The sequence below is a fragment of the Zootoca vivipara genome, chromosome 1, assembly GCF_965207765.1.
Source record: "Zootoca vivipara chromosome 1, rZooViv2.hap1.1, whole genome shotgun sequence".
NCBI lineage: Eukaryota > Metazoa > Chordata > Lepidosauria > Squamata > Lacertidae > Zootoca > Zootoca vivipara.
In genome coordinates this window covers 93,914,407-93,936,961 of record NC_142582.1, presented here as the reverse complement: position 1 = coordinate 93,936,961, position 22,555 = coordinate 93,914,407, and the positions used below count along the sequence as shown (strand labels likewise).

The 22,555-nt window shown below is 44.6% G+C and overlaps 1 protein-coding gene across 1 annotated transcript in view; it reads right to left on the bottom strand.

The window, feature by feature from the left end:
* Positions 1 to 22,555, bottom strand: part of CCDC9B (coiled-coil domain containing 9B) — a 54,893-nt gene that overhangs the window by 7,244 nt on the left and 25,094 nt on the right. Inside the window, exons 6-11 of the mRNA XM_035111128.3 lie at positions 16,281 to 16,355; positions 10,315 to 10,499; positions 9,045 to 9,100; positions 7,684 to 7,737; positions 6,030 to 6,135; positions 394 to 451 (exon numbers count right to left, since the gene is read on the bottom strand). Of these exons, the coding sequence (XP_034967019.2) occupies positions 394 to 451; positions 6,030 to 6,135; positions 7,684 to 7,737; positions 9,045 to 9,100; positions 10,315 to 10,499; positions 16,281 to 16,355 (534 nt within the window). The remainder of the gene's footprint in view (positions 1 to 393; positions 452 to 6,029; positions 6,136 to 7,683; positions 7,738 to 9,044; positions 9,101 to 10,314; positions 10,500 to 16,280; positions 16,356 to 22,555) is intronic.

Sequence of the window (22,555 nt, the reverse complement as noted above, 5' to 3'; positions counted from 1 at the left end):
CTCTTAACTTTGATGAGTTAAGAACCAAGGGCTGTAGTTCTTCTGGATTAATGCAAAGTACAAGGATGGCGCAAGGCTTGGTGTTATTTTGTTTGGTCGGGCACTTCTGATCAGTGGACCAAACCTGGCTTGCCAGGGGTGCCAACCTCTCTCAGGAGGCTGTTTCCCTCAAAGCATGCCCACCTGAGGTGGCAAAGCTTGCTGATGAAACCAAATTGTCCAGGGTTGTTAAAACAAAAATGGATTGCAAAGAGCTCCAAAAGGACAGGTAGGTGGCCCCACCCAACCATCACAGTTGGCCTGCAAGGATAGATGCTGATAAGGATCTGGCCCACAGAATCAAAAAGGGTTCTCCATTCCTGATCTAAGCAACACTCTATAGAGGAGACTCACCTGCTTATCAGGTTCATCCTTTACAAAGGGCATTTCTTCACCTTCCTTGGCATCCCATCTGTAAAACAGCACACACAAAAATGAGGGTTGTCAAATGTTGATAGGACTCCCTTTTGGATAATAGCTGTTTTGCCTAACCTGGGAGCTCCATCTCCTTGCAGAGGGTCTTGAACACAACCCTAGACAAGATTCCAAGTTTTCCACCAGTAACAACCAGTCATTAGGAAGAAAAGGTGAAGCATGTAACCACTGACTATCTACTAACTATGATATCAGAGGATGAGGAGGATGAGTTGGGATTAAGTCTGTGTTCCTTGTTATTGTTTCTTTAAGCGGTTCTCAAAAACCAGGGAGTGAGAGCACAGGAGGTCTGCTCTTGCTCATGCTTGCCTCTGTTTTTGGAAACTGCCTATAAACCATATTAGCTCTTGCAGCAATCCTTCTTATAAAGATGCTCAGATTGTCCAGATTCATCACAACATTTGCACTCGCAGCACCTAAAGAGCATATTCATCTTAATTCCAAAGGTTCATCAGGGGCCATTAATCTTTCACAAGCTGGTTGTTAAAAGTGTAATATAATAAAAACCATAAAATCAAATTTCTATTCCCAGACATTTGTCATTAGACTAACAGCATGTACCAGTGATTTATGGAGCTGTCTGCCACAGTTTGCGAACTAACACCAAGAGAAGGAGTGTATTCCAGAGTATCCTCTATTTCACACGCAAAGTGACAGGTCAGTTGCTGCCTTTTTTCCTGACACAGACTCTATTAAAGTTTCTATTAAAATAGTACAAAATTTAGCAAAGCAATATATACAGTATATTTACAGGGAGGTTATATTCTTCAGTATACAAGGGAAAATACAACTACCGGTAATTGGAGCACTTTTTCCAGGAAAGTAGGAATCCAAGTGACTCAGTTTTCCCCAGTGTGCAGATGGAGTGATAGAGGAAAATTCACTATTTGAATTTCTGCCTATCGTGTCGCACCTCGAGGCCCAGGAACTCTGATGATCAGGATAACTGATACAGAACTTTTTTAAAAATGTTCAAAGTATTTGACATTTATTATTATTATTATTATTATTATTATTATTATTATTATTATTATTATTACATGTGAAAGCAGGTCACATTATTCCTGCACACACCCCATTGCAGATGGGGGCCTCAGGCTCATATGTAGTGCTTTGCTTAAAATGACCATTAGTGATTAGGCAGCTCTAAAACCCAAGCCAGGGATTTCTTAGTTCATACTAACAAATTCAGGTTGCACAGTTAAAGCTGAATTGTCTCTCCCTCCCCACTCAAATCGGACTTTGCAATAAGGAAAGTAAAATGCAGTGGGAAATGTGGAATACTACTTGCACGACACAATATTGCATCACCTCCCTGTGAATGCTCACTAAATGGCCCTCTTTGAACCTTCCCACAAATGTTGTGCAACCAAATTGGGATGAATGCTCAATGGACAGGAGGTTTGGAAGGAATCTCCGTTTCTGTGCCAGACTTTGTCACTGTCAAGGCAATTTCTCTTCACAGGGAGATCACCTCATTATTAGCTGGGGGTGCATGCAAGAATTATGTTGCATGCCACCCCAATCTTGGAGCGGTGCAAGTTTCCAGGGGTTCCACGTGCTTACCCAGGGTTCAGTTTTCTTGGAATGAGAAACAGTGGAGACTGTGGTGTCTTTAGGATATGTGGTTTATTTACACATAAATACAACCTGACCCTGTGACCCTGTGATGGAGGCGCTCACAGCATTAACACCCCAAGAGGGTCTTGCTTCTCCCATAGACACAGCCTTTGATTCCATCCACTCTGACATTTGTCTTTCTAACTCCCAGCAAGTTTGTACCATTTATCATCTGGCACAGAGTCACCCCCTTTGTTTCCTTAATGACCCATTACCTCACCAGGAAACTAGCCTGGCTATTCCAGGAATTCGAATCTTTGCTCAGATTTTAACACTTGCTGGATCCAGGAATTAGAAGGGCGTACAGCCCCTCTTCCCCCCACCAAGTCATAACAGTTATTTCCCCTTCAGATATTTCCTAGCCATTGTGAACAGCAGCAGTTTAGAACTATCAGCCAATCTTCCAAACTATAGGGGGGAGTTGTTACTTGGCAACTTTGCTAGGACTGTTGTCAATCTCTAGCACTACTCCTGGATAAATTAAACCCCTTCTGTTTAAACCCCAATCTTACAGTACTGTATTAACACAGAACGAGGGCGTTGCTAATGCCCTTTAGAAAAAGAGATTAATGAACACGAAGCTGAGATTTTTCCTGTTCATTTGTTCCACTGGCAGCTGTTCTTTTGTACCTGTTTTCAGGTCACATGTGCATTACTATTTTTATATGAGTTCTAGCACTGTTGGTACCCAGGCCATGCTACGGACTTCAGTCATTAGTGTTTACATCACCATGCCGCCACTTCAGGTGTGTCAGCAGATAGGTGGGTGGTTATAAAAAATTAAATACACCTCATCAGCAGAGGTTGGTGGCGGAAGCAGCAGCACTGTTGGATACTGAGCAGTGCTGTTGCCACTACTCTGAACTCCTATAGGGAATTGCTGTTCGTAGCACTCTAGGAGGTGAGTGGGAAACTGCCTTTCTGAAATAAATGCCATTTCACCACTGCCACTGCTGGACAACACCTGCTGCTGGCGAAGCAGTGTATGATGGGGCACTCACAATCTTCTGCTGGAGGGCGGGCTTCACCTTGGTGTGCTTGGAGAAGCTGGGTTTGCAAATGGCCTGATTCTGGTGCTGAAGTTACACTCTCTGGGCTGGGAATTGTGTCTCCAGCAAGGGACTGTCCCAGGAACTCGATCCCAATGACTTCAGTACACTTTCATGAGAGGGGCACAGTGGTATTTTATGGATGTGGCTATAACCTTGTATATATCTTATGGTGGCACTGAAAGTAGTTGCTCAGTGGGCATTGTGATCAGAGTTACCATTCTTCTCTTGTACTCCACTGTTTACTTTATTACCAGACTCAATGGTCACTTCTTGTCTTCCAGCCTCAGCTTCCACCCTAATGATTACAAGTGGGGAAGAACTGCTTTCCAAGTACTGCTATGGTGTTATCTACCGGGTAGGCAACCTAAGGCCCATGGGCCGGATGCGGCCCAATCGCCTTCTCAATCCGGCCTGCAGACGGTCCGGGAATCAGCGTGTTTTTACATGAGTAGAATGTGTCCTTTTATTTAAAATGCATTTCTGGGTTATTTGTGGGAGGACCTGCCTGGTGTTTTTACATGAGTAGAATGTGTGATTTTATTTAAAATGCATCTCTGGGTTATTTGTGGGGCATAGGAATTCGTTCATTCCCCTCCCCCCAAAAAAATATATAGTCCGGCCCACCACATGGTCTGAGGGACGGTGGACCGGCCCATGGCTGAAAAAGGTTGCTAACCCCTGATCTAGTTTATCAGGTTTCAGGGTGGGGGAGTTAAAGTCAAAGCTGATAAAAGAATAAGCCATCCATTACCCCTGATTTAACAAACCGTATCTATATTTTTCGGTTTGCCTGTGCTGTAGTGGTTGGTCTTACAGGTTTGCTTTGTTTCAGCACTCCAGTGGAGCTTTAAAACACAAATGTAGCTGTATTTTCACCCTTTCCCTAAAGCATTTTTACGTTGCGAGAAACGAAAATGGCATAATTGCACTTAATTACAGACAGAAGCAATGCTACTTATTGGAAGAAGCAAGAGATTTAAGTTTGCTGTACGGGTAGGGGCTAAGTCTCAGGAACAATCTTATTTATAAAGGCAAGTCCAAACACACCGATTTAATTTGAAAGCTCTAACCCAAACACCAGCAAGGAATAAAAAAAACAGGTGTGATTTGTGATACACACATAAAGTTGAATAAGCAGACTATATTTAATAGGCCATAAAAGCCCAACAACAACATCTTTCTGCTGGAATAAGTTTCCCTTCTCATGCATAACAACTGCTTGCCTAATGTGAGCGGCACATTCCCACTGTGGCCGTGGAAATACTGTCCTGCTTTGCAGTTGCGTTACTGTCCATATGTGGACAATTCTGAGACTAAAATCATAGGAGACGATTGGCAATGTGCCAAGTGCACTTTTAAGAGCAATTCTGATGTTCTGGACTAGATTTTAATGGAATTTAGGATAGGAGGAATCTAATCATACTTGCATGGAATTTCTGTTCATTTGTGGATTCTGTTATAGTCTCATTTTAAAAGGCACAATTTGTGCATATGTATACTGTGGTCTTTCCCCCCACCCCCTAGTGTAATCGCCCTGATAATGCCACTCCATCTTTGATGTACATAAACTGCTTCTATCAATAGTGTGGTCTAATAGCTAGAAAATTCCAAAAAGAGTAAGTCAAATTCTAGCTTCTGGTCTTGGCACTCCTTGACTCAGGATATGTTTGTGGGGTGGGGACCAGGGGGCTTTATTTAATTACAGGAGCAGGAAGATTTTCACTGAGATCACAGTACTGTACTGTAGTGTACTGGAGAAAGAAAGTTTAACACTTTCCTACCCAACCACAATCCTGATGAAAATTATGCAGCTAGGGGGGGGGGGGAAACCTCCCATTGGCACTATTCTAGCCCCCACCCTGGATTTGGGAAAGACTAACAAAGAATTACTCATGCAATTAAACTCATTTTCAGTATAGTCTGGAAAAAGGAAATATGATTTGTTGCAATTATCTTCCTGGAGTCATTGCCTTTGGGTATTTATGTGCATTTCCCTTAGTGATACAATCTAGTCTTGAAACAGTTTATTCATGATACTGCCCCCCCCCCCCGGACTGTAATTGGTAAGTTTTAAAGCTTGTCCATTGAAAGTCAATTTTTTGAATGGATGGCAAGAGCCATCCTGAGATCAGCAACTAACCAAACAGTACATGAGCTGGAGACGGTGGCAGTGGGTATGAAGTTGGGCGCTAGGGAAACTGTTCTGCAAATAGTTTGTTTCAGTTAATTTGTGAAACGATTCCAAGAGTAAACCTCACTGAATCCACTTACTTCAGATTACACATGGTTAGGATGGCACTGTAATAAGTAAAGAAGATTTCCCTTTTCTTAAGAATTGGGAGTAGTAGTCTCCATTACATTTTATGTTACTGACGTCTCCCTTTCAACAAACCGCTGAATTGGAGCAAATGGCAATTTGTGGGAAACCCCAATTGCCATTTGTTTCCCTTCCGCTTTATAGAGCGGGTTTTTGTGGGGAACTAACGCTCCAGGGTGGGGGAAAAGAACAGCTTTGAAGCGTGGACCTGAGCTTGGAAAACATGGGGCTAAAGGTAAGGGTGGATAGGGCTGTCATATGTCTGGATTTTCCCAGAGATTACTGGGATTTCAAAGGTGGAATTGACAGAAAGGGGATTTCTGAAAGGCGGTGCTTTGTCCTGGATCTTAGGCAAGTCAACAGAAAAAGCGGGTTTTCCTTAAAGAAGCTCAACAACTTGGGGGTTTCCGTAAAAAAAAGCTCAACAAATTTCAGGATGTCCTGGCTTTTACTCTTTGAAATATGGCAACCCTAAGTGTGGATAAGGCCTGAGTGGAGATGCCCATTTTGACTGAGCAGGACTCCCACCAGAGGCAGTGAAGTCCCATTGAAAGCTGCTCCCTTACCTTCTGGCTCTGCCTGTTAGTCTGTCCTTCCCTCTGGCTTTACTGCTCACTACTGGCAATGTTCTGGCAGCAGACTCACTGGTGCTTCTTCTGTGCTGACCTCCACCTAAAAGAAAAATGCCATGAGCCAAGGCTAGCCAGTCCAGCACCAGGCCACAATACGCCACAGTTCTGACCTCCATGGCTAAAGAAGGGCCCAGCAGCCATGAGGACTGGAAGTGGAAGGGCTACAGAATCCTTGGATGGTATCCAATGAAACAGTTACATTGCACAGCTAAAGCATTTTGCTCTAGTGTAACCTCCCCACCTTTTTTTCTCCCTGTGCACCTCTGTTCCAGGGGTTCTCCCTACTCTCTGGAGCAGATTGAGGGGAGAGCATGGGATGAGGAGAAGGTCGAGAAGTTACATTGTGCAGCTGAACATCACTGCACTGGCCTTTTTTAGTTGGATGTCACCCATGCAGTTAGCCAGGGATGAGGGGATTGCACTGAGAAAGATAAAAGTGTCCATTTTCATGGGGTTCCAGGATTTTGGTCTGAAGGCGTGTGCCACTCAGCAAGCTTGCTGAAGCTAAGCAGGTCTGGATCTGGTCAGTGTAGAGGTGGGAGATTGCCTGGCTCTTCATAGTGGGGAGAGGGGGAGGCAGGCTGCATAGAAATGTATAAGCAAACTTCCAAAATCAAACAGTGGGAGTGTTTTTTTGTGATCCTTCCTGTCCTGATTCAGTTATTTCCTTGCTTGCTTCTTTGGTTATCCAAATACCACTCTTTCCCCCACCCCTTGTGCCATCTCTGGATGCTATTCAGCCACAAAGTCCATGGAACTTCCTGGTGCAGTCCTCTTCAACCATTCCCAGAATGCTCCCTGGTTGCAAAGCTTTGGCTCGCATGTCTGGAAACTATAACCCCTGCAACATGCCCACTCTGATTGTCCTATATGGAACCATTCCCAGCCTGCCTCCTAGCATACAGCATTTCTGCTCTGCTTCTCGTCAGCTTTGTCCTTGGCTGTTAGCCAGCAGTGTGCCCTCTTTGCAAGGAAAGAGACAGGATAGGCTCGATGAATCCTGCTTTTGGGGGAGGGGGATTTCAGTTCTCCTTTACTTCAGTGTCCCAAATAATCCCATCGAGCTGTGATGTCACAGAAAGGTGCAAGAAATAGCAACAGCAGTATACGGTAGCAATGGAAGGAAGCATAAACCCACAGAAATAGTCGCAATTAGCACCTGAAGGTCAGGGAAAGTTGTATGATATCCAGGGCCTCTACAAATGCAACATTAACTCTGGGCCTGGAGCCGTGGCGGAGCTTCATGCTCCAGCACCGGGGGGGGGGGAAGAGCAGGCGGGGGTAGGGCTGGCGCACGTCCTGGGGGCATAGTGTGCTGCCCACAGGGGCGTGGTGCGCATTCTGGGGGTGTGGCATGCTGCCTGTGGAGGTGTGGCGCCCAGCGCAGGCAGGGGTGGGGACAGCCGCGATGGCACCCCACTGGGATCGCGCTGCAAGGGGCAGCGGCCTGGAGTGGTGGCAAGATGGTCTTGGGGGCAATAACTTCCTACCTAGGAAATGTTTCTGTGATACTTCTGACATGGAAAAGAAAGCCAGCATTTACATTACAGCTGAACTCAACTCAACCCTGTTCCTGAGACTTACTCACTTTTTCCTTCAGAAGGCAAGGATCGGTGCTGGGACTTCCTGGCACTTCTTCCTCCTTGAAAGGACAAAGCATTTAACAGAGCAGGATCATGTAACAACAAATTCCATCCCCCAGCAGCAGCAGCAGCAGCAGAGCACAGATTGCCTAATTTGACGTCAAAACCGTTTGCACATCTAGGAAAGGGAGGATCAGGTTAATATAAAAATCTGTACATTGGTGAAAAGGGAACCAAGAAAGCAACTAGTATAACAGTGGTGAGCAAAAAAAGGTGAACATTTTTTTTAGAAATCTACGTGCAGGTAGAAATCTTCAACATTTATTGGAAAGTTGCTTCCAAATATCTTTTGTTTTGTGAATCGGAACATGGAATTTGATTTCTATGTGCCTCACTTAGAGGCATTGTGCATTGTCTTCAGTCTCTTTTTTCTAACCCCTACCCCCCAAATAGAAACTTTTCAATTTTCAAAGTAGTCAGAGTCTATGGTTCATCATATTACAAAGGCAACAGTGGATTTTGACCTAGTCAATATAGGCAATTGGAGTGTCCCTTCTGGTGAATGTAGAGTTCAGGGATTGAGTTCTGGGGAACGTCTCAAGAGAATACCATGCAGCAGACACGAGAGCCCTAAGAAGCAAGCTGTACTTCGACTTTTCCTTTATGGTGCAGAACAAAAATTATTGTTTTATTTGCACTTTAACGCTGGAGCTGTCTCATATCCCCGACCCGTACGGAAATAAAGAACTCACATGAGTAAAGAAAGAAGGCAGTGCAAGAATCTTTGAGAGTTGCCCATGATTCCCCAACCCCCATTCCAAAACGCTGGACACACTGCTTAACACTGCTATTCCCAGACACTTGCTTTTTTTCCCCCCCACCTAGAGAGCCACACAGAAACAGCATTGGCTTAGCAACTGCTCTTGAAAGTTTGCACACCAGGTTTAGGGGTGTCTTCCACCATCCACTTCAACGACATAAAACTACTACTGTGAGTCACACCTCAAAATGAAGACATGAAAAACTGGGATGGGAGTGACAAGGGCCCAGCATCTTCTGACAGAGGCATGACTTTTAAAAGGTATGAAAGAAGTAGCCTTCAGACTTGGAGCCACATTGGGAGAGGGCTGGATATCTGAGACAGAGCAAATGAGATAGCCAAGAGATGCATTGTTTGACCCTGACATCAACTTATTTATTCACTTATTGAATGTCTGTTCTGTCCTTCCTCGTGAAGGAGTCTGGGGAGCGGGGGCAAACAGACCCACAATTTAAGCACAAAAAGGAAAAGGAAGGCAATTCTAGAACAGTTAAATGCTGTCAGAAAAGCAGTTGCCGGTAAATACATGTCCAGTCCTTTGCTCACCTTTCTTGTTGTGGACACAATCCAAAGCTGGCTCTCCATCTTTAGTATCATCAAACCTGCAAATGAAAGTAATAGTTCAGGTATGAAGCTGGGGCAGAGAAGAATCTTCCCAAAAGGCTGCTCATGTTAAATTTAACACATTAACAAATGACTGTGTGAACCTACCCCTTGTTATAAAACAATCCTTGCTTTTGCCTGCCCTGAAAACTGCTGCCAAACAGTTTTGCCAAGTGGCTGGCTGCAAATTCTGTGTTTTTAGGTCAGTTTTAAAATACAAAATAACCAGTATCTCCCTTCGGAATCCCTTTGGACTATATGGAGGGCATTCAGTAATAAATTAGACTGGCTTTTAGTTAAACGAATATAAATTGTGAGGTCCTCCTTTACAACGGGCCCTTTTCTTATGAACATGAGTTGCCTTCTTCTCCTTAACTTGCACATGCACTGATGTTCATAGAATTATAGAATTGTAGCACTGGAAGGGACTCCGGTGGTCATCTAGTCCAACCCCTGCAATGCAGGAATCTCAGCTGAAGCATCCATGGCATATAGCCATCCAACCTCTGCTTAAAAACCTCCAAGGAAGGAGAGTCCATTTTATAATGGATCCTCTGTGGGTAGTTGACTCTGAGCCATCTATTTAGGCAGAGACATTGATATACTACCCTCTTTCTCTAGCAATCACAAGCCCCATAAAGCCCACAAAGGCCCAAGAGTAGCATGAAGCATATTATTTCCCATCAGCTTTCTAGCTCCCACCAGGATATTTTTCCTATCACTGACCTCTTTGCAAGCTACAATCTGCCTTGGCCAGCCTGGTACCCTCTAGATGTTTTGGACTGCAATTCCCACCAGCCCCATCAAGTGCAAGCACAGGGAGGCTGATAGGGGTTCTAGTCTAAAACAGTTCTATTTTTTTTTTATAGAAAATAGATGCTCCGGAACTCACCATGAACACTTCACTTGTTCTCTTTGAATGGCAATGGCACCCACCTGAGAGGTGCCAGAATAGAGCTCCGGTGAGTTCCGGCTGAAAAAGTCCTGGTCCGAAACATTTGGAGGGCACTGTGTTGGTAAAAGATGACCTACAGCAGGCATGGTCAAACTTGGCCCTCCAGCTGTTTTGGGACTACAACTCCCATCATCCCTAGCTAACAGGACCAGTGGTCAGGGATGATGGGGATTGTAGTCCCAAAACAGCTAGAGGGCCAAGTTTGGCCATGCCTGGCCTACAGCATGCAGAGTGTGTGTTGACTGGGAGACAACTTACATGTGCTCTGATTTTTCTGTGTCCCAAGCGCGCCGCCATTCCCCCCTTGCGTTCTTGTGGCGTGCCAGTCGCTCCAGGTCAATCTGATCCCGTTCCTGCTTCCACCGCATGTATTCTGACCGCTCTCTCCCGGTCAGGGTAGAGCCCTTATCCACTGGGCTCTTCTGGGGAGATTTTCCTCTCTCCTAATTGAAACAAAACAATATGTGATTGACGTGGAAGGACTTCCTGGGCATCCAGAGTTCATGTTGATGATCACTGCAGCAATTATGAATCTCGACTTAGACTGTTTCGATCTGCTGTTCCTTTGGCTGACCATCTCACCTTCTTGCGTTATGGCCAATCCAATTCGTATATGGGTGGCTGCTTGAAGGGCTTCTCAATGACAACTCGGCTCCATCAGCACTTGGATGCAGCTATCCTGGCTTCAGAAAGGGTAGTCAAAGGGGAAGTAATGCGAAGGAGGAAGTAGGTGTCGCTAAGCTTGCACAAGTTTCACTTCACCATCATGTTTACCAGTCAGGAAGCTACTATTTGGGCCTAGTTTGATCAGCTCTCAAAAGTGGTGTCGCAAGCAAAGTGTTTTATTGTGGGCATATTCTGCAGCATGTTCTTGACATAATAAGAATTGCCTCAGTGGTGGATTTATTCTGCTTTTTTAGTTGCTCTGGGCTGTTTTCCTAGTGTCACCACATTATTGCTGTCCAGAGGGGCTCAGGTGCAACAACAAAAAAGGACAATAAAAAAACCAACCCAGAACATTTGTGATGTGAAAAGTTATGGGATTTCAGGCTACAGGATATACACCGATTAGAAACAATGCAGTCTGGCCACCCTGAAATGTTTGTAGGTGCAACTAGCATTGAAAGCTGGATTGCGCATGGCCACTTCCAATAGCACCATAATCATGAACGCAGAATCAAAATGATGTCTGGAGGGGCTTTTATAAAGATCGTTGGGGTTTTTTGTGCTGCTTGACCCCGTGAAGCTGTCTTTTTTGGACAGGCGCCCTCACATTCAGAAATAAGGTAGGTGCTGACAGGGAAGAAAGTCATCTCTGTAGCCGCCCCCCCCCATGGAATCATAAGGTGCTAAGTCATCATTGGCTTTTAGGGACTAAATGAAGGCAGTTTTTTTACACCTCCGTATTGAATGGCTGAGCTGCTATTCTCTTGCGGTTCCATTTCTCGGCTCCTGCTCCAGTTTGGGAAGCTATTTTTATCTGCTGCTATTTTTGTTGTTTTGCTTACATATCCCACTGTTTCGTGCTGTTTTAATTGGATTTTATTGCAAACTGAGCCTATTGGTTATTAATATTTTAAGCCATCTCAAAGGTAAATGATCTCTGGATTAAGTCCACTCAAAGGTGACCATGGGGTGCGGTGCTCATCTTGCTTTTCAGGCCGAAGAAGCTGGCATTTGTCCACCAGGCAGCTTTCCGGGTCATGTGGCCAGCATGACTAAACTGCTTCTGGTGCAATGGAACACCATGACAAGTACCAGAACACACAGAAACTGCACAGATTCGAACTGCCGACTATCCGATCAGCAAGCCCCAAAGGCTCAGTGGTTTAGACCACAGCACCACTCGTGTCCTGCCCCCTCAAAGACTGTATAGTCAAAAGGCAGTATAATTATGCTTTTAAAAAAACCAGGTAAAAATACTACTTAGCTTATTATTTATTTAAAGTATTTATACACCACAATTCATGGAGATATTACAGTGGTTTACAAAACTACAAAAACTAAAAAAAAACCTAAAACAATCAAATAACTAAAATGCAGCAAAGTAAGAAAAACAGCACAGCGGAACATTATAAAAGAGAATAAAACACTAATTATAAATGGCCAACCTAAAAGAAAAACAATGTATTGACCTGCCTTCTTTCCTCTTTATATTGTTATGAGTTTGTGGGTGCCAGAATCCTTTAATCCTTTAATCCAGCAAGTGTTAAAATATAAAACAGGCTAGCTTCCTCATGAGGTGATTATCTGGTGAATGGGCCATTAAGAGAACAAAGGAAAAAGGGGCTCTTTGCCAGACAACAAATGGGTGGGGCCCCTCCTTCAGCTCTTTGATAGTTCTGAAGACAAAGCCTGAGTCAACCCCTCCATCATAGGCTGGATATTATGTGTAAATAAGTCATATAACCTAAAGACAGCACAGTCTCTGCTGTGCCTCATTCCAAAGGAAACATAAAGCCTGGGTAAGTACCTGGAACCCCATGGAAACTTGTATCATTTGGAGATTGTGGCTAGGAATAAATTGTTGCACATCACCCCAATCAAAATCCCCTGCTTGAGTAATTTGAGAGTCTTGGGTAGCTAAAATGCTCTTTATTTCCTATATCCTCCTGAGCTGCAGAACGTCAAAGGGGCCTGCAATGGAGGCATCTAGGTGCCAATGTTTGGGGACCCTAAGGAACAAAGGAACTATCTCCTCTGTGTGGGCTTCCAAACGACCCAGGCACACTTTTGTGTTGATGCTCTTCCAAGAAGCACTCCAAGATTCAACACCTGACAAAATGCTTTGCCAGAACAGATAATTCTGCACAGGCACCTAATGCCGATTAACAAACAGTTGACACCACACACACTCCTGAGGTGGCAAATGCAAATGGCTAACTGCTCATCTGGCACACCCAGTTACACAAATGGCTTGCACAGCTCATTGTTCACAAGATTTGTTAAAACAGATGCTCACTACCTGAGCTGGAGCAGTAAACAGTGCCCTCCTCAAATCAAGGGGCCTGGTACCCAAGGCTGAACAGGTTCTTTTGGACCTTGAGGCAAACAAAAACAAAAACAAAACCACCCTCTCTCCTTCTCTCCCGCAGGAAAAATACAATAATGTAAAATAAACAAAAGGAGAGTCCTATTGTTAGGCAGGGCACTATATATCTCATACCGCAGATGGGATTGTGAGATTGAGGGAGAGTGGCTCAACTCTGGCCGCCTAGTGAGATGACAGCTGAGACTGGGCCTTCCTAGTTAACACCTCATGAACGAGCCACTATGCCACACTACAGAGCAGCCTCCGTCAACCTGGTGCCCTCCAGATATTTTGGACTACAACTCCCATCAGCCCCAGGCAGCATTGCCATGTTGACGTGGCCTGAAGGGGATTGTGGTCCAAAATATCTGGCGGGCACTATGTTGGGGGAAAGTGCTCTAGTGGTGCATTACGTATAAATGTTTGTACCTGTATAGTTGGTCCCAGAAGGACAGGGAGCTCAGAGCATGCTGCATAATGAGCCTCCAGTATACAAGTCAGAACAATGTACTTTGAGCAGGAAATTTGTTTGCTTGCGCTGCCTGAGGCCTCATGATTTATTGTTCCATTCCGCGTTGTAGCAGCTGAATGCTGGTCTTGCTTGAATGCTTAAGACCTTAGCGAAAAGTGGCTGCTCAGAACAAGAAGGAATGAATTTGAAAGAAAAGCCATCAACACAGCAAGAGTTTAGTGTAGCCTACCAGATGTGGGAGCCAACCAGCAGCTCTTTGAACTGAAGGGAGGCTCCAGAATATATTGCTGAATATACACGTCCTGTGACGTTCATTATCTGTGGATAAATCAATATTCCATATTTCTCCCCTTCAAAGACACCCCCCCACACACACACACACACCATGAACAAGAATTAACATCCTTGGCATTTCATTGCAGATCAGAATAGAACTGAGGAAAATTAGAGGCTGAGGAACCTGTTGCCAAGGAGACACACCTATGTGGGTGGGCAAAGGAGAGAAAGAACAGCAACACTTCTCTACCAAAGGGAATTTAGGAGCCTGACAAGCCCATCCCACATGTGGGTGGAGAAGCAAGAAGTTAGGATCTCTACTGTGAGCAATAGAAAAGCACCTCAGAGGCTCAGGGCACCCTCCAGCCACTTCCGTTTCTGGCCTCCCTAAAATTGCTTCCCACTGCCAGACTCAGGAGTCTGATGCTTGGGAGGAGGAAATGAGAAATAAGATATATTTCTATATCAGAGAGCATGCTGGAGCACTGGAATAGCATGTGAATGAAATCTATGAATCGTGGGGGGAATCCAGGACATCTAGGAGATTACTGTGCAGGAGCATTGGAATGAATATTCCAAACCTGGCAAATCAATCAGCAAGAATCCCAGCTGGAGTCCACTGTTTGTTGACTTATGAGCTCAAGTGAGAGACTCTGGATTTAGCCAGAATATGTTTATTTTTAATAGCTTAAAAAAGAGTGGTAGATCCCCAAATATCGACACCCCCTCAGTCTAAAAGAGGGGTGGAACTGCCATCAGAAGGGATGGTGAACTGCTTTGTAGAATATAGCCAACTCTAACTGAAAGTGTGGCAGCTCATGTTTACAGATTTGCCTGCTTGAATCACATATCTTCTGGGCAATGTGAGATGTAAGGAGCACCCCAGCTTTCCCAAGGATGACTGTACTTTGTATTAAGGAAGTGAGCAGCAGATATTCACTGTGGGAGCCAGCTCAGGGCAAGGGCAGGGAGCTGTTTACCATACTGACCAGGGCCTCAGCTCAGCTTGGCCACAGCTGCGCTTCCTGGGCCATAAGGGAGTGACACAGATCAGATCAGCTCACCGTGCTCCCTGGGCTGCAGCTGGAGCTCAGGCTAATGAATCACTTCACCGGGAAAGGGAGGCTTATTCAATTTGTGCTCCGTTAATTACGAGCATTCGTCGGCTCAAGGGAGCCAAGGCTTCCTTCTGGGTCTGTACTGAACAGTGAGCAGGGCCAAATCTATTGCAAAAAAAGAGTCACCCCCTTGCGTTCTGAGAGTGACATGTTTCTCGTTATTAATGCCGGCAGTTAGCAGCCTCTGGATCAACACCCCTCCTTCCCAAAGAGCTTACTACAGCTGCAAGAATGAATAGTGTGTGACAGGTCTTAGTCATAAGGCTTGATGGAGCAGTGAAAGAATTTCCACGGTGGTGCAAGGATGGCGCAGGGACAGAACAGGCGTCGCATGCCCAGCCTGAGCATTTTCCTGCCACAAACCTTTTCAACCTCAGGCAAAGCACCATGGCTTCATTTTGCACTCGAAGTAAAGCAGGTCCCTCCCGTCCTTGTCAAATTAAAGCAGTGGACTTGGCAAGCAAGTTCCCCCTCCTGTTCCTTTGCTGTTTGAAAATGTAATGTTCAGGTGGGGATGGCTAAAGCTGTGCTGTGCTTCTGGCACCCTCTGGTGGCCTGTGTGCTGAACAGCACGGTGATGGCATTCCACAAAACGGCATTACAGGTACTTAGCATTGCACCATACTGTACTGGAGACAGATTGGCTGGATCAAGCCATCGATTAATGGTGCATCAGGTGCTTGCTTCCCCCCCCCCCTTTAGCGTCTGACACATCTCTGTTTACAATGAGGTCACGTGTCTTGTGTCCACAAGTCACCTCAGTGTGAGATAAACATAGTGGCAAGCAAAATTGCCTTATTCGCTGATGGGGAAGAATTCTTTCTAAAGACTTTAAGTAAAATTTCCTGTAGCTCTGTCTCTCCCTACATTCACTGCTGTCATTGACCATGCAGTACTGGTGGTAATACTGTGGCCAAGGCATGAGCACTAGGGCCATCTCCGGATGCTCTCTGTAGCAAATCAGGGCACAAAGCCAACCCGTGCTGATTTAAGTAGTTCAGCTGTGCATGTTTTGCTAGCTACTGTCAGGGCTGGCCTAAGACATTTTGGCACCTGAGGCAAACCACAAAATGTTTTTTTTAAAAAAAAGCAAACCAACAATAAAGGCAAGGGCACCACCTCCCAAGGTAGTTTGTTCCATTGTCAAACGGCTCTTACTGTCAGAAAGTTCTTCCTTAGGTTTAATCAGAATCTTCTTGTGCATTTAGTCAGAATTGACTTGTGAATTGGTGTTTTATGTTGTCAACATCCAGCCACTGATGGTTAGTGAATTAAGGCAGTCAACCCTGCTCCGTTCATGGAAATCGTCATTAAAGACTGCTCTCACCTTTCTGACAAGCACATTCTCTGAATGCTTGTCACCCTCTGACCACCTCCTCTCCACCATTCTCTTTTCATCCACCTGCAAGGACACAAAAGGGAACATTTATTCAGGAGCAAAGAAGCATCAGCACAAGATCAGATTCTCCTGCCAGGATTTTTTCTTTATTGTTATTTTATTTTTTTAAGAACAGACAATACAGAAGAAACCAAGGATTCTCAGGTCCAGACAATGGAACAGAGGAAAAGGTTGGGAAACAAGATGTGGAAGAAGAGCAAAATTCTTACCAAATCCTTTCTATTCCACACTGCTGCCAGAAAGGAAAAGCAGATCTGTAGTTAAAAGCCTTGTCTTTACCATCAATATGAGCACTTCCAACCAAAATTAGCACACACAAATAGCATTTGAACATTTCTCTAGTTAGTTAGTTAGTTAGTTAGTCCTTGCTATTTCGATAGCACTTTTGATCTGAAAAGTGCTTTACAAATTCTGAGCATGATTCAGCTAGAGTTAAACACTCTGAAGCCATCTGGTTGTCCATGGGAATGATTTAAGCAAAATTTTCATTCTCAGTGGGACTGCAAGGTGCTTAGCTTTCGCTAGATCATCCTCAGTTATCGTGCAGGCCCTCACCACAATCTTGTGATGCAGGTTATTGTTCTCATTTTATAGAGGGAAAATATCACATTGGTTGTGGGTTGGCCCCAATGATACCCTTTTGCATGCAGAAAGCACCTTCCAGTCACAGAAGGGCTGTTTGATGCATTGTGATAAATGAACATAAACAAAAAAAGAAGTGCTTCTGCTTGTACACGAGTTTGCAAAAACTCTTGACAAAGGACCTCTCCAGATGGCTGTTATATTACAGGTGTATTCTGAAACATGTTCTTGACCCAGTAATAGTGCATTGGTGGTAAATTTATTTTGCTTTATTAATCGTTCTTTGATTCTTCTTGAATGCTTCTACATTATTACTGTCTAGAGGGAGTCTAACACAACAAAAGCAGGACAATAAAAAACCCCAGAGCATTTGTAGCATGAATAGTTACAGGATTTTAACAGGACCTTATGTGCTGTTTAGAAGCAGTATGACTGCCTCAAAAGTTCTCCAGGGCAAATAGTATTGACAGAGGAATCTCCCATTACCACCCTAATCATGAGCACAAATATATATGCAGTATTAAGGACATTCCGCTTTCCTTTAACATCAGTGATCTGGTGGCCAGCTGGGGAAGACTGCAGGCCTGCCAGGGGGAGGGTCTAACCAGTCAATGGGCCTGCCCCTAAGGGAATAAATTGTGGCCAGGCATTCCTCTTCGATTTTTTCATTGGATCTCCCATATCAGTCGCCATTATTCAGGGCTGGGCAGGAATTTTCCCTCTTGGCCAATTGGCATTGGCCACTTGGTTTTCACCAACCTCATAGTAATTCTCACAACTTTGTGAGGTTAGGCATTGGGTAGGTCTTAGTCTGGTCTGGAGGTGATGTTGTAGCCTCTGCCTCCCCTTCTTGGTTAAGGTTATTCTGTTAAAGGGATCTATGAAGGGTTGCTTCTGTCTGATGCCCAGATGGGGACTAGGGCCATAGAACTTCTCCACAGGGGACACCCTCGGGGGTACTCCTATTTGATGTAGGTCATAGGGCCTCCCCCATGTTGTGATTTACCCTTAGATACACTCACAGTAGATGGGCTGGATTTAAAGCAGTGGCTTCACCCAATGCCAAACCTTTCACACCTGTAAGGGGGAGAAGTTATAGAGAACCCCCCCTCTCATCAGGAGCAGTCCGTCTCCAAGCAGTCATGAAAGCGCGGGGTCTGAAGGGGCTAGTCAGGAGACGGAGAAGGAGTGCCAGGTCTCTGGCAGCATGGGAGAGCCCCTGCTCCACAGGCGGGAAGAGAGAGGCGGGAAGGGTGGACAGGGAGAAAGCAGATCGTAGGAGGAGAAAGGGGAGGAGATTCACTGTCCCGAGGCTTTTATGTTGGTCAAAGTCGCGAAAAGGGGCAGTGCCGGATTCTGAAACGGAATGAGAAGTCATGAACCGACAGCTCACTACACTGTAAATAACGTGCACCAATAAAGACTGTTGAAAGACAAGTATGTGGAAGCTCGTTACTCAGGAGTAGTCTGAACAACACCTGTAACCAATAAACTTGTGGCCTATTTGAACTAAAAATCTATATGCTGCTGTCTTGTATAGTTGCTCATTACATAGGGAGCAACTGCGTTGTGGGGCCTTGGCATGCAGCTGGAGGACATCTGGAGTGGAAGCATCAGAATTGCCACAGAGACACAGAAAGATGAAACTTTGCCAAGTGACTATTGTTCAGTGGCAGAACACATCCTATCATTTTGAAGGCCCCACAACAGGTGATGGGAAAGCCCTCTCAGTTTGAGACCTGGAGAGTCACTGCTAGTCAGAGTTGACAGTACTAGGCTAAATAGGCAAATAGCCTGGCCCTGATAATATGGCAGCTTGCTATATTCCTCGCTGCAGTTGGCTAAAGCAGAGGTACAGCTGTAGCTTCATGAGGAGCTCGTGTGAGATTAGCACTTGTGTTGTCTGCAATATCTCTGCTTGCTTATTTGTAAACAAAGAGATATTACCAAGGCACCATAAATCTCCGGTACATTCTCAGCCAAAGGAAATGACTCAGAAATGCTATTCCTGGGACTTATCACCACTCAGGGAAAGAGAGGAGTGTATAACGATGCTTAGAATTTATCGTGCTACACTCACTCCACTTCCCAGAGCAATGAGAAGTTCCAGGAAGGCAATGCTTGATCAGATTTAGTTTCTCTTGGAAAGCAGTCGCTGGAGACCTATTGGAGTTTTGTAATATTTACATTATTAATCAGAGAACAGCAGTTCATCTGAACTATTATGAGGAGGAACCCACAATACATATCTCTCTGCTGGCGCCAGTCTCAAAGCCCAGCATCATGTACACATAATCCACTTGATTTATCCAAGTTCCCCAGTAGCCACTGAGCAACAATAAAGGCTTTTAGCAAGTGGCACCATTTCGAAAACAGTAACTTCATGTTCCACTAGGGCTGGAGTTCACATCAGCCGATATTATCTTGCTATGTAGTCCAAAAGCCACCCCACATCCCAGTACGCAAGAGGGAAGGAGACTTGGAGGAATCTTGAACCTCACAGAAGTGCAAAAATATTTTGGGGGTGGGAATCCCTAAAGTGGAAGGCCCTCATAACAGTCCATTGAGGATCTTGGCTGGCTGTTGGAGGGGGCAGAAAACTGGGGGCGGGGGTAAAATGCATACCCGTCAACTCCCGGATTGACAAATCCGGGATCAGCAGCGGCGTGGCACCGGAAGTCACTTCTACGCATGTCCAGGTGCCGGTGCCGGCGCTGCCCAATTTCCAGTGCCCAGACATGGGCAGAGTGGCACCGGAAGTCGCTTCTACTCATAGAAGTGACTTCCGGTGCCGCTCTGCCCAATTTTTGAAAATCCGGGGGAATTACGGGATATTGCGCCATTTGGGACAACAGTGGGAAACGGCTTTAAAAACTGGGGTTTCCCACAAAAAACGGGAGACTTGGCAGGTATGGTGAAATGGGGGTAGCTGAAATGCTGAACAGAGGCTTCCGTACTGCAAGATTTTCATGATCAGCCTCATCTATTTATTTGTATGATACTTTCCCACAAAACTGTGCCCCAAGTGGCTCGCAACGTATCAAGTGAATAATTGAATTAATAATAATAATAATAATTTATACCCCACCCATATGGCTGGGTTTCTCCAGCCACTCTGGCAGCTTCCAACAAAACATTAAAATACAATAATTTATCAGATATTAAAAACTTCCCTAAACAGGGCTGCCTTCAGATGTCTTCTAAAAGTCGGATAGTTTTTAATTTCTTTGACATCTGATATATAACAATATATAACAAACACACACACACACACACACACACACACACAATGAGAAATAATAGCATCACTAAATAAATACACAAAAAAACATCTGTACAAGTTTGTTTGAAACAATATGAACAAACAAACCTAATCTGACAGCTTGAAACCAAACAGGGGAGAGAGAATAATGCCCAACACAGAAATAAAAAGTAGAATGCAAAACTTCCACATGCTCCAGATGCACCTATCTCTCATAGTTTGGATCCAAGACTCAGCTTCAAACATCCAAGAAACCCACCCCAACTCTCTCCTGGGGTAGTGAAGAGGGGCTTTCAGGCTACTATTAACAGGACTCTCCTCCATTGTCTCCCAGGACATCATGGAGGCCAACGACTCCATACAGAGGCCAAAAACTTTTATTCACGTTCTCCCACCAATCGACATGCATGCATTCATGCAGGCTGGGGGTTGTAAACAAACTTCTGGGGGTTTGTACCACCCTTGCCCTTGTGGCAATTTCTGACATGGTGATTTTTATAGCCCTTTCTCCAGTGCTTCCCCCCCCCCGGGGGGGGGAATGCAGGGGGATGCATACCCCTAAACATTTTGTGAATCTTTGTACTTTTGTCCATTTACTGTATTTCTTTTTCCTGATTTGAGCTATAAAATGGTGATTTCCTTGAGTCAAAATGAGAGTATCCCTAAATATTTTTAAAGAAAAAAGCGCTGCCTTTCTCCAAATCAAAGATATGGGCAAACATACCGTACATTTCAAAGAGCATGTTTTATAAAGAGAATAAATGATACTATGTTCTAAAAGAAACCAGCCATCAAATCTCTTTCTTAACATATGCTTAGTCTTGCAAGAGAAGAACATAATTTTTGGATTTTTTTGGGTTAGGTGCCAATTGCTAATAATTTAAATAAGCATCAATTGTAGGCATACTAATAGTCTGTTTGAACAGCTCCAGGCACTTTATAAATGTGTTGTTCAATTGTCACAACTGAGCAACAGGCAGATTATCCAAAATGAAGAATACCCTGGTGTCTGGGACGGACAGTTTCTTTTTTTTTCTTTTTTTTAAAATATTTTTATTAATTTTCCAATTAAAACCAATTATATCACATTCAATATTTCAAATTATACACATATATATATCAATCAAACCGAATGTTATGCCAAATCATCTAAAGAATTTTTTATTTGGGTTCCCATGCTTCAAGAAATTGGGAATTCCTCGCAACTGTCCACTGCCGTCTTTTTTCTAAAGTTCAAATCGTCCTCCAAGTTCATAATAATCCAGATCTTCCCCTTACAGTCACATAGATGTTTTCCACTTTCATCCGATTGTTTCCCAGCTGCTGAGATAAATATCAAACAAAGTTTCACAGATGTTCTTTCTCCTGTGTGAGTTAATCAGTCCAGCCTCCCCATAAATCTTCTTAATGGAGCTCCCTGTTGCGTCGAAGCAGCTCGAAGCAGCGCCATCTTAAAAAGCTCAAATCACTTTCGTTTTCTCTCATAGCCATGAAGATTTACGATCATTATAGAATTTACAGCTTTTCCAGGCAGGAGACCCAAACATCAAACCATAAACTCTTGGTAAATTAATGGATCTCCTTGCCCTATAGCTGAACTTAGCTTCAGGTCGCTGCTCCAATTTAAAGTGCGTCACAGCTCATAAATCCTCCGAACGCGTCCAGAACTCCTTCCGTCCGACTAGGGGGGGGGCTTTTCTCATCGGCAACTCCACATCTTTAAAAAATATGCTCAGTAACAACAGTTATAAAGTTCAACTCACACAGTCTTTTGCTTCTCTTTCACTCCAAACAAGCCAGGACATCGCGTCCGGGAAGGTACGAGGCAACAATATGAAGAAAAAAAAATAAAAACTCACTTCCCTTATCGCTCCGTCCCCATCAATCCTTCTTCCAGATGCAGTACAGTCTTTGACTCCTCTCCCTCAGCAGCATAAATTTCTCAGCAGTAAACAGCGCTTCTTCCCCTCCTTCTGAAGTATGTCCATAGATTTAAGCCTAATTATCTTCTTTAACCATGGAAATCCCCGCCATGCAGATTAGCGTCCGGGAGTCCTGGCCCTCGTAAGTGCTCAGCCCAAGCTCCCCCCACTCCAAAAACAGTCGGAGTGGGTCTGGGGGCATCGCGGGCCAGCGGCCCCTCTCCGTAACCCCCGGAGAGGGTAGGGGGTTGCCATTTACTCCCCTAGCAACCGCCAAATTCCTCACGAAGGTCAGAGAGATGGAAAACAGGTCCGCCATTCCTGCAGGCGGAAACCGGAACCCGGGACGGACAGTTTCCATGAAAATTCAGCTCTCCTTATTTCCACTCACCTGAATGGGAGAAAGACTGGTACGAGCATGAATCCTGCTCTCTCTT